Source organism: Grampus griseus (genome assembly GCF_964374135.1).
Source record: "Grampus griseus genome assembly, chromosome: 6".
NCBI lineage: Eukaryota > Metazoa > Chordata > Mammalia > Artiodactyla > Delphinidae > Grampus > Grampus griseus.
Window position 1 is genome coordinate 100,983,694 of NC_139000.1, and position 15,932 is coordinate 100,999,625.

General features: G+C 36.2%; 1 protein-coding gene across 1 annotated transcript in view; it reads left to right on the forward strand.

Annotated features, from left to right (window-relative positions):
* ADAM28 (ADAM metallopeptidase domain 28) overlaps window positions 1-15,932 on the forward strand; it is a gene marked incomplete at both ends in the record, with an annotated part of 77,564 nt that overhangs the window by 13,551 nt on the left and 48,081 nt on the right. Inside the window, 6 exons of the mRNA XM_082656930.1 lie at window positions 813-889; window positions 2,515-2,707; window positions 4,461-4,532; window positions 5,430-5,501; window positions 10,145-10,314; window positions 12,877-12,961. Coding sequence (XP_082513056.1) covers window positions 813-889; window positions 2,515-2,707; window positions 4,461-4,532; window positions 5,430-5,501; window positions 10,145-10,314; window positions 12,877-12,961 — 669 coding nt within the window. The remainder of the gene's footprint in view (window positions 1-812; window positions 890-2,514; window positions 2,708-4,460; window positions 4,533-5,429; window positions 5,502-10,144; window positions 10,315-12,876; window positions 12,962-15,932) is intronic.

Sequence of the window (15,932 nt, forward strand, 5' to 3'; positions counted from 1 at the left end):
CATGTGAAAAAGTGCTAAGACTGAGCATTTGGCTTCGAGTGGATACAGGGATGTTAAACTAATCTAGTTAGTCTGGTGGCGCTCTTTGGAAAAATCAAGAAATAACAGCACAAACTGAATAATCCATTCATTGGAAAGAGCTCATCAGTGTTAGGAAAATTTACTGAGCAATTAGCCAAGGAAAAGAATGAATGTCTGGTGTTTTGGGGGCTCAGGTTTTAAACTTATACCTGGGAGTTGTTTTTTTCCCAAACTGTATTCATCCCTGTTATCCTTCTTTGGCAACAACAAAATTTACAACAGTGTTTAGTTAATGCCCCCTAAGCATTTGGGATCATTAGCTAAATAGTAAAGATTTTAACCACAAAAGGCTGCTTAAAGAAAATTTTTTTAGGGAGACTTCCCCGGTGGTCCAGTGGTAAAGAATCCACCTTCCAATGCAGAGGATGAGGGTTTGATCCCTGGTTGGGGGACTAAGATCCCACATGCCGTGTGGCAACTAAGCCTGCATACCACAACTACTGAGCTCGCATGCCTCAACTAGAGAGCCCACACACCACAACTAGAGAGAAGCCAGCACGCCGCAACGAAAGATCCTTCATGCCTCAACGATGATCCTGCGTGCTGCAACTAAGACCCGATGCAGCCAAAAAAAAAGAAAAGAAATTAAAAAAAAATTTTTTTGTTGTTCAGCATAAAATGATTTGAAAATATTATAGATCTTGTTTCAAGATTTCAAATTCAAATTTAGTAGCGGGTCTAAAGTACATGCACACTTTTCCTTTGTCAAACCCCTTTTCCCTTTTCTCTAGGATGACTGTTATTACCAAGGACACATCATTAATGAAAAAGTTTCTGATGCCAGTATCAGCACATGTAGGGGTCTAAGGTAAGGCTTCATAATGGTTTGTATGTACCTGTGATGATGGGGGTGTGTGTGTGTTAATTACCTAAAGAATCTCAAATATAATAAATTATACTATAGTTGAGTATGAATTCTAAGGACTCAAAAATTTTGAAATTTGAAGGAAACATGGCTTTTCTTGGTAGTAGTTTGTAAATTACACCTCTGAATTGCTTGCAGAGTTGTCTTTGTTTGTTTGCTTGTTTTCAAAATATAGGTTTTTGAGTCCCAGTTTTAGAGTCAGAATCTTTAGGGAATGGGAACACCTCTCTTCACTCTAAACTCTCTCTAGTGTGTCCAGTCCATGCCTATGACATCCATTTCTTTTGGGATGTTAATGACTTGTCATGTATTTATCTACAGTAAGATATCTCTTCTGATGCCCAGACTTCATTCTCTCACTTCCTCTTCCATATCTCCATCTCTCTCCATATCTGGGTATCTTAAGGAAATCTCAATCTTAATGTACTCCAAATCAAACTAATGATATTCTCCCTCATGTGGCGTTTTTCCAGTGCTTCCTATCTCAATAAAAGATATAGTCAACCAACCACCTAATACAGAAACCTAGATTCCTTGATGACTTCTTGCCTTTCAAATACGCATTTTCTATCCATTTAACAAGCCCTATTGATTATATGTTCTAAATATTCCCTGAGATTATTCACTACATTCTGTCTCTACTGCCACATCCTAGTCCAAACTGCCATGATCCTTTAGGCAGACTATTGCAAGAAATCACCTAACTTATTTCCCCAATCCACTCTTCTACTTCCACGTATGCTTAGTCCAGTCTCCCTGCTATATATTCTCAGACTTTTTCTTCCTAGCAGTTATCTGCCATAATTGCATGTAGTACGTATACATCATATAATTGTATATATTTGTGGATCAAATGTGATTATTCGATCCACATCCATCTTCCTTATTTGAATATAAGCTCCATGAGATGAGAGACCACGACTCTTTTCCTTTTACCTTCTGCCCTTGCTCCAGTGTCTAATGAATAATGGGTGCTCGCTCCCTAATTCATGGTTAAATGAATCTTAGCTCAGGGCTTTAGCAGAGAGAATCGAGAAGAAATTGATAATATTCATTGATTATGTGCCTTATGTATTATCTCCTTCAATCTTTACGACTATACTATTAGGTAGGTATTATTATTCCCATTTCAGAGGTGGAGAACTAAGGCTATGTGAGTTTAAGTCTTTTTCCCATGGTATCATGGATAATAAGTGATAGACTCAGAATTTTAACTCTATCTATAAGACTTCAAAGTCTCTTTTATTGTCGGTGTATCTTTAGAGCAGACCAGGCATGAGAATCGGAAGGACACTTGACTGAGAGTCAGGAATTTTCCATTCTAGCACCGGTTCTGACACAGGTTAGCTATATGACTGCAGTAGTTACTTCTCCCCAACTAGTCCAGTTTCCTCATAGAGAAAATAAGTTTAGGTAATCTCTAAGCGTCTCTTCAGCTATAATGTTATACCATATTTTACTGCCATGAGCTTGGAATGCTTTGGCATTGGTCATTTTTTGAAGTCGACAAGTCTTTAGTGCTCAGAACTGGAATATTTTTAGGAAGCTTAGATTCTTGTGTTTTTCAGGGGTTACTTCAGTCAGGGAGATCAAAAGTACTTCATTGAACCTTTAAGCCCCACAAATCAGGATGAACAGGAACATGCACTCTTCAAGCACGATCCTGATGAACAGAAGACTAACAGCAACTGTGGGATGGATGACATGTTATGGGTACCTGAAATTCATCAGAATGCAGCCCCATCGGCCACCAGTCTTCTTGTATGCCTACTTTTATTTTTTATTTGCGGTGCTCTCATGTATCTCATCCTGGCTGCTCTGGTTTCCAGTCTTAGTAGCTCCAACTGACTGAAACTTTACAGTCATTGTTGAAACTAGTAGGTTAAAGAGACATTAAAACCTTACTGTACATTGACGATTTATTTAATGAGTGTGTAAGGATCAACTATTATTAACAACATGTTGTGTGCAAGGGTTAAAAAGACGCATCGATATAATGCTGGCCTCCTAGAAGCAGACAGCTTTCGCGATGCTACAACATACAACAAAGGTGTAAAGTATTATTACTGCTTTGAGATAAAATACCCTGCCTTCTCCATGAATGAATTTATTCAATAAATCTTTCTTAAAGTACCGCCATACGTGCTGGGGATATAGCAGTGGGCAAAATAAATATCAGATCTTCCCACAGGAACTTAGAATATTCTTTCATACCTGGAATTCAGCTTCTGGTCACAGAAGGAAAATGAATATTGCTTGTGTTTGAAACTATAAAATATATACACAAAAACTTTGTCATTATTACCTTCATTTTCTTTAGGATACGCTTCACATCCAATCATCTCTTCTACTGATACATGTTCTCAGAATGCATAAGCACTGGACAGAATAGGTTTGAATAAAATAGAATCTCTGTTGGATTCAATTTGCTATGGGTTTAAATTCTACCAGCGGTATGATATCTAAGAGTCCAGGAGAATCACTCTGACATATATGTTCCTATGAACGTTGATCTCCTGGTTTAGCTTGGTACAGGCCTCTAGTCTTTCTGTCTCAATTCCTTGGTAACTGTGTGCAAATAACCTCGCTCTCATGACATCTTATTGTTTGGTTTTGCTACTTCTTCTCAGTTCCTCTCACTGTTATCCCGCCTCTGATGGACCACTAAATATTAGAGGCCTCATGTAACTCAATACTGGGTCCCATTCTTTACTTTATCTACACATTCTTCCTAGGTAGTCTCATCCAGTGCTATGTCTTATTTAAATAGGAACTGTTCACTAATTACCATCAAATGTATATCTCCAGCCTTTGCCTTTAGAGGCCAGACCGTTACAAGTAGCTACCTACTTCATGCATCTAACCCTTGTCTGAATTTCTCATCTGGCCTCTTACCAATTTCTACTGATTAAAGAGTTCAAGAACCCAGATCAGTAAAAAATCTACTGTGAAACATGTTTTTTGTTTTTGTTTCATTTTGTGGAGAGAAAGAAACTGAAAATAGGGAGGCTTGGAATGTGGGAAGGAGATCAAGCACTGTCTGAGAAGAAAAGGACAGACTGGGTGCCGCGGTGGCTCTGGACTTTGCACCATTGGTAAAAGAGGGTGTATTCACTGGGATAGGAATAAAAGGCAACCAAAACAAAACAAAACCCTAGGAGGATGCTGAAGTTAACGTGCCTCTATTTCACAGCAGGCTAGTGGAGAAAGTCCACCGTTCAAAAAATATGAAGACTTTGGTTTTATTTTTAGCACTCAGTTGTGTAATCCTTTACACGCTTTGGTAAAAATGAAGGGGCCAGACTAGAATATCACCAATGTCTCTTCTACCTCTGACATTCTGAGCCTTGTCTATAGATGATTCTGGATGGTTAGTTAGAGTCAAAATGGTAATATTGTCTTCCTTCATTCCCAGACCAACCAACTCTTACAAAATTACTCATTTAAAATTTAAGAATGACTCTTGCAGAGAAAGATGTTGTCTTAGTAATCTTCTTTTTTATGTTTATTATAGAAATCCAAAGACCAGAAGGCTTGGGAACAAAATAAATACATAGAATATTTTTTGGTCCTGGATAATGGTGAGGTAATTATATCAGATAAATGTGTCTTTTAAAATGCTATACTACATAAATTTATTATGCAAGATATTAAATAATGGATAAGTTTTTAAAAATAATGAGTATGAGCTATTCTTTTTTACAAATTGTTTTGAACCTAGGAAATATAACATACAATTAGACTGATATGATCTTACCTTTTAAGGAATGTACACCTAATATGATATGCATAAACTGATTTTTTTGCACTATAATGTGCCTTTCTCATTGTTTTAAGAGCCCCAAACTTATTTTCCAATTAAATTCCTTTGTCACTTTGTCTTCTGTTAAGTAGTTAAATCATTGGTAAATTAAAATTTATGCTCATCAGGGAGTGGTAAATAAAAAAAAAAAAAACTAATGGATAGAATTTTCTGAAAAAGATGATTTGTTGGTAATATTCATTGTTAATCTTCTTTTATAAGAATGCATTTTATAGATTGATTGTTCTAAACCTGAAGTCCACATGTGTGCTCTCAAAAGGAAAATTTTTGTGTTATAATAATGTAAGTTAGTTCAGACCCTAAAATTTTGACCTCTCTTATTATACTAAATTCACTTACTGCTCATATTTTTTGAAATAAGTAGACTATTCCTTGCACTAGTGCTCCTCAGCTTAGGAAACTATGGTATTTAACTGAAAATATGTCTGCAATAGCTCCTTAGAGCTTTACACTGAGCTAGTACTTCAGGGGACAAAACATCATCTCTTCTTCCAGACTGCTTTAATTTAGGTAGAGAAATAAGGAAGTGCTTTGTTTTTAATGTTTAAGTGTTAACTTTTATAACTGATCATTAGTTATAATAAGTAAAATAAAGTGAAATTGCTTTTTCTTACCTTCCAATTATATTCATTTCTATCAATGTCTATATTTTGTCTGTAGTTTAAAAAGTACAATCAAGACCAAGAGGAAATAAGAAAGAGGGTGTTTGAGATGGTCAATTACATCAACATGGTATGATATATTTTATTAAGTGTAATTTTAACAATTTGCTAGGTGATGCCATTGGGTGTTTCTATGAATGTTCATGAGGCAGGGAAGAAAAGCCAATAGTCCTGAGACTAATACTGCTTACTGGCTCTTGAAGGGTGACCACAACTTCGGCAACTTAATTGAATATTAATATTACATGATAGAGAAGTATCTCACATACTCACCACACTATTCTCAGGTCCATGAAGGTATAGGAGGTGGTTTTGTTTCATGGTTTTTATTTTTCTAAAACCCAGTAAGAAAATGCTGACACACAAATCCCAATAGAAAACCAATCTAAGGAAGAAAATGGAAAACCAACCCACCAACCAACCAAAAAACAAAATAAGCCAAGCTCTGGTACATAGCAGCTTTCAATACCTAATCTCATTTAATCCTTGAACAACGCTAACATATTATTAAACGTAATTTATAGCTAAGAAATTAGTTTCTAAGATGCAAAATAACTTGCCTAAAATCACAAAGTTAGGAAATGGTAGAGAGAAGATTTCAACTTAGATTGGTTAGATTTCCACGCCTATTTCCACTGTAAAACTGTTGATTTGGTTCTTTAAACGTGATTTTATTATCTAATTTCTAAAAACTTTTAAAAAATGATTTTTATATCATTTCTATTTAAATCTTGTTAGTTTCCTATTAGTTGAACATATGGTTACCTACTTAGTTGAAATGGCTGAGTCACCTGTGGTCCTGCAAATCCTCTGAGGATAGAAATAAAACGAAGGTGGATACAATGACCAAGGTCATATCTCATCTTCTCACCACAAAGAGTACGCTGACTCCTCTTAAAGAGCCCCAAGAACTGGCCATATTTATTGAGCACCTACTTTGTGTCGGTACTTTTCTAGATTACGGAAATAAAATGGGGGACAAAACTAACAAATATCCTTTTTTTCAAGGAGTTATCCTTCCCTTCAGGAAGTTAGCATCCTTGTTCAAGGAGGCAAACAAACAAGTCAAATAAAGAGTATGTAAGATGGTGATAAGTGCTATAAAGAAAAATAAAGCAGAGTTTTTAAAAAGAGAGAGAAAGGGAGAGAGAGAGAGAGAGAGGAGAAAGATTGAGATATCTTGGGTGCTGTGTTAGACAGGGAAGTCATTTCTAATAGGGTAACATTTGAGTAGAGACTTGAAGGAAGGGAGAGAAGTCTGACCCTAGGCAGAGCAAAGGACCTGAGGGCAGAACCTAGATTGCCTTGTTTGAGGAATAAGGGGAAGGCCATTGTGGCTGGTCGTAATAAGCCAGGGCTAGGGTGGGAGATGACATCTAAAGGTAGCAGTGGCCAGAATCTGAAGGCCCTGTGGGTCTGCGTAAGGACTTCGCTATTCTTTTTTTTATTGAAGTATAGTTGATTTACAATGTTATGTTAATTTCTGCTGTACAGCAAAGTGATTCAGTTATACACACACACACACATATATATATATATATATATATACACATTCTTTTTCATATTCTTTTCCATTATGGTTTATCACAGGATACTGAGTGTAATTCCCTGTGCTATAAGTAGGACCTTGTTGTTTATCCATCCTATATATAATAGTTTTCATCTGCTAATCTCAAACTCCAAACCCTTCCCTCTCCCACCCCCCTCTCCTTTGGCAACCACAAGTCTGTTCTCTATGTGTGTGAGTCGGTTTCTGTTTCGTGGATAGGTTCATTTATGTCATATTTTAGATTCCACATATAAGTGATATCATATGGTATTTAGCACTTTGTTATTCTTAATGAATGAGGAAGGCATTGGAAAGCCTGAGCTGAGGTGTGACATGTTCAGATCTGTGTTCTTAAAAGATTACGTTGGCCATTCTGTTGAAAATAAACTGAAGGAAAGCAAGGGCAGAAACAAGACCAGGTAGGGGAATCGTGTCATAATTCAGGGCAAGAGAAGATGGTGGCTTGAGAAAAGGCAGTGATGGGAGACCTATTGAGAAGATCTGATGTCTGGACAGAGTCAACTGGGTTTACGAGGTGGGTGGAAGATGAGAAGCATAAGAAAAAGAGTGGAGTCAGGTGACACCAAGGGTTTTGACCTAAGCAACTTCAAGAATGGGGAACAATGGTGGGGGATGATGGAAATCTATCAGAGGAAAGATTAGGATTTCCATTTTGGACACAGCAACTTTGAGATATCTCTTTGTATAAAAATTTCTAGGTGGAAATGCTGGAGATACAAGATTGAAGTTCAGGGCAAGAGATGGCAGGTCCAGGTCCATAGATATAAATCTATGACTTTAGCACATATAGATGGCATAAGACACAGGTTAGCAAACTGTAGCCTGTGGACCAACTCTGGCCTATTGCCTTTTTATAAAATAAAGTTTTATTCAAACACAGTCATGCCCATTTGTTTACATTGTTTATGGTTGCTTTCCTGCTACAATAACAAAGGTGGTGAGTAATTGCAACCAAGACCACATGGCCTCAAAGCCTAAAATATTTTCTACCTGGACCTTTGCAGAAAATGTTTGTAAAATCACCAAGGGAATAGGTGTAGATAAGTAGGAAGAGGACACAAAGATATATACTCGAAGTACTTCTCTAAGGAGGAGTAAGAGGGGAAGAGGTGAGAGAGTGGAGGTGAGACCAAGGAGTAGACAGTGAGATAGGAGGAAATCCAGGAGAGGTGGTTATTCTAGAAGCTACTTGAAACAAAAATCTATCAAAGGAAGACATGATCAATGATGTGAAATGTTCTGAGGACCAGGAACTGGCCACTGGATTTAACAAAGTAGAAGTTATTGGTCTCCTGGATGAAGCACGTTCCTGTGGAGTGTAAAAGCATGATTCCAGGGAGTCCAGGAGACAATGAAAGAAGTGGAATTAGAGACAGCAAATACAGAAATTTTGTTATAAATGGAAGCAGAGAAATGGGGCATAAGTCATTGGAGGAAGAATCATAAAGAGAAATTCCGGTCCCGCCACGATGAGGCATCCTTTATATGCTAATGAGAACCACGGCACAAAAGGCTAAACACTGACAGTGAAAAAAAGATGGAATAATTTTTGGAGGAATCTCTTTGATCTGGGGAGAGATGGCAGGTCCAGCGCATGCATGGAGAAGTTGGCCTTGGGCTCACAGTTCATTCATATAGTGAGGAAGGGGAAGCACAGGTTGTTTGAACAGGTGTAGACCAGTGGGTGGACGGGGTGGGAGCTTGTGGAGATTCTCTTCTGGTTGCATCTATGCTCTTCGATGAATGTGGCAGCAGGGACGTCTGCTCAAAGTGAGGTTTTAAAAGAAAGTGGCAGAATTTTTGAGAAAGAAGAGCAAGCATGAAAAAATGTATAGAAGGTTGTGAGAGTGAACGGGTTTCGGAAATGCAGCAGGTTTGCTGGAGGGTGGTTCAGACCACTGGAGGTTAGTGGTCATGGCTTCTAAGCGAAAGCAGCCAACATCATTTGTTTTCCCCTGTCTGTGTTCGGGGCTTGATGGGGGAGAGACAGAAGGGAGAGTTTGTTTTAACCGGGATTGGAGTTTTGTCAGGTGAGTAAGATAAAGAAGAGAGGAATAAGGAAGTTGGAAAAAAATCAAAGGCAAGATTTTAATCTGATTAGATTTTTACTTTGCTTTCGATGATAATTGCATTCCTCAACACTTTTCTTGTTTTCTTGTTTTTTTTGAAAAAATATCTCCTCAGGTTTCTCAGCAGAAAGTTGCCCCAGGAGAAGGCCTGTAACTGTGTAGTTTTTTCCCCCAGCTTTATTGAGATATAATTGGCGTATTACATTGGGCAAATTTAAGGTGTTGTGTTGATCTGATATACTTATATATTGCAAAATGATTAGGTTCGCTCACCTAATAGGTTGGCTAACACCTCCATCACGTCACATGATTCCACCATTTCTTTTTTGCGATGAGAACATTAAAGATCTTCTCTCTTAGCAATTTTGAAGCATAGAATACAGTATTATTAACTTTAGTCACCATGTTGTACATTAGATCCCCAGAACACCAGAAGCTTGTACTCTTTGACCAACACTGTGCAGTTTTATAAACTATAGTAGTAATTTAAGTTTTCATCTTTAGAGTAAGTGTATTGTCTCATAAGCTTAACTAGTTATTTCTAAAGGTTATTCTGTATGCATTGTAGATTATTTGGTTCAGTCCAGTTTCAAGTATTAGAGGTCCCTTACTTTATTGTACTCACATATGCAGGACTTTTTCATGTAGTCTGTTCCTTTTCTGATGTCCAAATCAGCACCGAGTCAGGCTTGCTAATTCTGAAAAATTATGACTCTGAGGAAGTTACATAGCATTTGAGGAAATATATTTATAGTAAAGTCATAGTCATGAACTACTAGCAGGAAATTATAATATTTTTTGAGGTTGCAAACAGGAAAAGTTTGCTTCAATAGATGCTTTGTCCCAAAAAAGGGAGTTTATAGACCTGAAATATCTAAGGGTGTCTGTCTTGCCTACAAATGGGGATGCTAGTGTCTGCCAAAAGAGATGGTAACTTCCATTTCACAAGTATGTTTGGAAAGAAGGTTTTTACAGTGCTGTTGTAAATAAGTTTCAAAATCTAAAGTACATTGAAAAGTTTAAAAGATAACACCATTATGAGTTGTTACTTTGCCATTTATTCTCTTTCAACAGCTTTATAAAAAGCTCAATACTCATGTTGCCTTAGTTGGGATGGAAATTTGGAATGACAAGGATAAGATAAAGATATCCCCCAATGCAAGCCTCACCTTGGAAAATTTTGCTAAATGGAGGGGGGATGTCCTCCTAAGAAGAAAGCGTCATGATGTTGCTCAGTTAATCACGTATGTAGAGATTTTCCCCTTTGTATGTTCTGTGGTATTTGCCATAGACATTTTTCAAAGCCTTGGCAAAGCAAATGGTATCTCAGGTTACAGGTTTACACATAGAGCGTTAAAAGTTTAAAAAGTATTCATTTGGATCTTAGGTTGCATGTGCTCTTACTTTTGTTCCAACGATTTTTCTTTTTTTTTAAGAGAGAGGCTAGTAAGTGAGCAGTGATTCATAACAAGCTTGTTTGTTTTGATTGTGTATAACAGAAAGGAAAGGCGGGTTTAGATAATGGCAAGAGGGATTTAGATTCAATGTTTTAAAAGAATGGATTAGCTGTACGCACCAATCAGGATAAACTTCTAGGACTGAAGGAAAATTGAACATGATATTCTAATCCCATGCTTCTACCATCCTGACAAAATGACTAATTAGTGACTAATTTAAAAAATAGGGGAAATAAATCCAACAGCTATAAATGACACAAGACTGCTAAGCATATGCCTCAAGACAGTTCTGCCGGATGGTTTGCAGCTGGAATCAGATTGCAACAAAGAGTGACTTAAAATTACTTGAGTTTCACTACCTAAGAAAACAGTGGGTGTCATGGGAAATAAGTGGACTAGGTCCTGTCAGAATTAATTAATATTCTGTGCTGGTTATCTATGACTGCATCAGCACGCAACTTCCAGACTTAAAATAAGTCTTCTTCATTTATATGTCTAGTGCCTTGCCTGGGGTGCCGGTTGGTCATCTCTTTGCATATACAGCTTTTCATGTGGCTAACTTGGACTTCCTCCAATATGGCAGTCTCAGGTTTCTGGATATCTTAACAAGGTGACTAGCTTTCCCCAGAAGAAGCATTCTAAGAGGCCCAGGAGAAAACTTCAAGGCTTGTTATGACTCAGTCTTAGAAATCACACATCACTTCTGGTGTATTCTGTTGGTCAAGAACAAGTCATAGACCTATCCAGTTTTAGGGAAGGTGCTACACAGGATATGAATACCACAAGGCTGGCTCATTGGGTTATCTCTGAAGGCTAGCTGCCACAGTTCCTTAATTTGGAAAGATGAGTTCCAGACTCAGGGGCCCACCACAAGACATAGCTCATTTTGGGGAGTGGTTTGGTGATTTTCCAGGGTCTCGAAGGTAGTGAGTAGTAAGGGAATTCAACTCTTACCAGACTGGTCCCAGGACAAAGCTAAAATGGTAGTTGAATCCAGTATTGTGAAGTAATAGGGTAGAGAAATATAAATTATAGACAAGATGACAGATGTATAGATAAAAAACAGTAATCTAATATCAAGAGTAGATTTCCTGAATAGACCAGAATAAACAAGATAAAAGAACTAAAAAGATAAGGATGGAAGGAAATAATTGCCCTTTCATGTGTAAACTGAAAGCCTTACCATTTACCTGACAAATTAACAAAATATACCTATACCTGGGCATAACCGGGTATGAATCTTAGAGTCCAAATATACTCTATCCACTGAAAAGAGAAACCAAAATAGGTAATCCCATAATGGAGGAAGATTTTATTTTTTATAAATGAGCTAGTAGTAAGAATTAAATCCACAAAAATGTAGACTTAAGTATAAATAATTTCACAATATAATTTTAAAAGAGAATATAAATGCCATAAATCTTTAAAATATCATGTATGATACAAAATATCATTACAGAATAACAGATATTGAAATCTCCATAGGGAATGGAAAGTGGCAGGAAGTTCTCTAATTTCCTCATTTTTCATGGCAAAATGTGTACTTGCCATTCTTTATGTTGATAGTGGAAAAATATAGGTTCAACTTTTTATGTAAATGCACCTACTATGGGAATTTTTAAAATGATGCCTACTTGCAAATTTCTAGATGCAAACCAGGGTCAGATTCTTAACAGACAATAATAACAGAATAATAATAACAAAAAAAGCACATGGAATTATTAAAAATTGAAAGAAAAAATGAAACAAAACCAAAATAGAAATTAAAATTACTAAAGACCAAATATATCATCTACGTAAATAAATGCAAGTGGTTCAAATGTCACTCCAATAGGACAAATATTGCAAATGCATAAATGCTTCAATAACACAAATACTTATAGAATGAGCCCAAACTTAAATCAAGCTACAGCTAAAACAGTGCTAAAATAAAAGTAAACATATATAAAAATACATGAGGAGAAAATAAATTAAGGTGAAACATGTTTCACCTTAATTTATATATTTATATAAATTTATACATACATATGTATATTATAAAGCAAAACATTTGTTAGAAAAAAAATCCCCCTTTATTTCCTGACAAGAAATGAATTCCACAATGAAAAATATAAGAATCATGAATAAGAGATATAAAATATTAAAGTGATTGCTCCCAGATGCTTGGATTTAGGTGGTATGAAAACCATTGTATTTAAAAAAATGCCTTCTGCAAACTCGCTGAAGGAAATATTTGAGTGATGATTCGCAATGTGAGTTTCTCTGTTAATTAGTAAGGGTTCTGGATGAATTGTCTATAGAAAATATACTTAGAGTCATAAGCTTTATCAATTTCTCTCTTTTTCACAGGGCAAGTGAATTTTCTGGAACAACTGTGGGCCTTGCTTTCATGTCTACAATGTGCTCTCCGTATCATTCTGTTGGCATTGTTCAGGTTTGTTTAAACTGTTGGTTCTACAGCTCAAGCCTGTCAAATGCTGTTCTGCTGCATCTGTTGAGAAGGTCATGTAGTTTTTCTCCTTTGGTCCTTTGGCATGGTAAAAAACAGTGACTGAATTTCAAATGTTGAATCAATCTTGCATATCCAGTATAAACCCAACATAACATGGTCATAATGTATTATTTGTATATATTGCTGGAGTCAACATGGTAACATATGTTGAGGATTTTTGCATCCATATTCATGAGGGATATTAGTCTGTAGTTATCTTATCCTGTAATGTGTTTTTCAGGTTTTGTTATTAGAGCAAGTATCAGGGTGAAGGATGTGCTCCCAACTCTTCGATGTTCTGGAATATTTGAGTAAAATTAGTATTATTCCTTCCTGAAATGTTTGGTATAATTCACTAGTAAAACCATATGGGTCTGGCATGTTTTTGTGGAAAATTTTTAAACTACATTTTCAATTTCCTCAATAGATATTGGACTTCTCAGGTTATTTATCTCTTCTTGAGTGAGCGTTGGTAGTTTGTGTCTTCAAGGAAAGTTGTCCATTTAAGTTGGCATATATTTGTCGATGATACTCCATTACTGTCCTTTTAATATCTGTAGGATTTGTAGTGATTTTCCCTCTATCATTCATGATATTAGTAATTTGTGGGGTTTTTTTCCCCCCATTATCAGTCTGGCCAAAGGTATATCAATTTTATTGATCTCAAGGAAACAGTTTTTGCTTTACTGAGGCTTTCCTAGTTTCAATTTCATTGATTTCCGCTCTTGTCTTGATTATTGATTTTTTTCTGCATTCTCTGCATTTAATTTGTTACTCTTTTTCTAGTTACTTAAGGAAGAATTTTAGATTGTGAATTTGAGGGTTTTCTTCTTTTCACATATAATCATTTAATACTATAAATTTCCCACTATGCACTGCTTTAGCCGCATCCAAGTTTTTTGGATACGTGTGGTTTCATTTTCATTAAGTTAAAAATATTTGCTAATCTTTTTAATAAATTTATTTATTCATTTATTTATTTATTTTTGGCTGCGTTGGGTCTTTGTTGCTGCGTGCAGCCTTTCTGTAGTTGCAGCGAGCAGGGGCTACTCTTCACTGTGGTGCGCGGGCTTCTCATTGCAGTGGCTTATCTTTGTTGCGGAGCACAGGCCCTAGGTTCACGGGCTTCAGTAGTTGTGACACTCAGGCTCAGTAGTTGCGGCACACGGGCTTAGTTGCTCCGCCGTATGTGGGATCTTCCTGGACCAGGGATTGAACCTGTGTTCCCTGCATTGGCAGGCGGATTCTTAACCACTGCACCACCAGGGAAGTCCCCTTAATTTCTTTTTGACTCATGTATTATTTAGATGTGTATTGTAATAATTTTCATTACTGACTTTTTAGTTTAATTCTGTTATTCTGTCATGGTCTGTGTATTCATTTGTTAGGGCTGCCATAACAAAATACTATCGCCTGTGTGGTTTAAACAACAGAAATTTATTTTCTCACAGTTCTGGAGGCTGGAAATCCAAGATCAAGGTGTCAGTAGCTTTAGGTGACAAGGTATCTGAGGCCTGTCTCCTTGGCTTGATGATGACCACCTTTTTGCTGTGCCCTCATGTGGCCGTTTTTCTGTGCACACTTATCCCTGGTGTCTCTTCCTCTTCTCATAAGGACATCAGTCTTATTGTATTAGGGCCCCACCCTTATGACCTCATCTAACCTAATTATCCCTTTGACGATTCTATCTCCAAATACAGACATGTTAGGAGTTAGGGCTTCAACATATGAATTAGTGGGCAGGACACAATTTAGTTCATAATAGTCTGGGAATATACTTCGTAGAATTTTGATATTTTAAATTTTTTTGAGGTTTGTTCTTGGTCATTGCCCCATATGAACTTCAAAAAGAATGTGTCCTACTGTTGTTGGAGTGTTCTGTAATTGTCAATTATGTCAGGTTGACTTACAGTGTTCAATTCTTTTGAATCGTTTATGGAGAGAGTGTTTAAGTATCCAAGCAGAACTGTAGATGTGTCTGTTTCTTCTTTCAGTTCTATAAGTTTCACTTCATGTATTTTGAAGCTCTGTTGTAAAGTGAATACACAGAGTTGTCATGTCTTGTTGGAGAACTGATCCATTTATCATATTATGTCCCTCTATTTCCCTGAGATATTCCTATTCTGAAGTCTACTTTGTCCAAATTCAGTATAATCACTCCAATATTTTGTGGCTATAGTGTACTTGATACAACCTCTTCCTTACTTTTATTTTTAGCATATGTATTTCTTTATATTTAAAGAAGGTTTCTGCTAGACAGTATATACATGGATTTTATTTTTTATCTAATCTGACAATCTCTGTCTTTTATTTGGTATGTTTAAATAATTTATATGTAATATCATTATTCATATTGTTGGATTAAAATCTTTCATTTTGCTAGATGTTTCCTATGCCATCTCTTCTATTTTTTTCTGCCTTTTTAGGATTGAGTATATAAAAAAAATTTCATTTATCTCCATTATTAGCTTTTTATTGATTTGTCTCTTTTTAATGGTTACCCTGGGGTTTATTATACATCTCTGCTTGTATGTTTTACCTTGAAATGGTATTAACTGGTTCACATATCGTATAAGGACTTTACAAGGAAACACCTCTAATTACTCCCTTCCATCCTTTGTGCTATTTTTATCAAATGTTTAACTTCGCATATACTATAAATACAATATACATTGTTACTAATTTTTCTTTAAAAGTCATCTTGCTGTGCAATTTAAAATGAGAAAAAATTAGTTTTCCGTTTATCTTATCTTTACTGGTGCTTATTTTGGTTACATTCCCAACGTTCTTCCTTTCTTTGCAGAGAGAAAATTTCTATCTGGCATAATATATTTTTTCTTCCATAAGAATTTTTAAAAAATATTTCTTATAAGACAAGTCTCCTGTCCATGAATTCTTTCCATTTTTTTAAGAA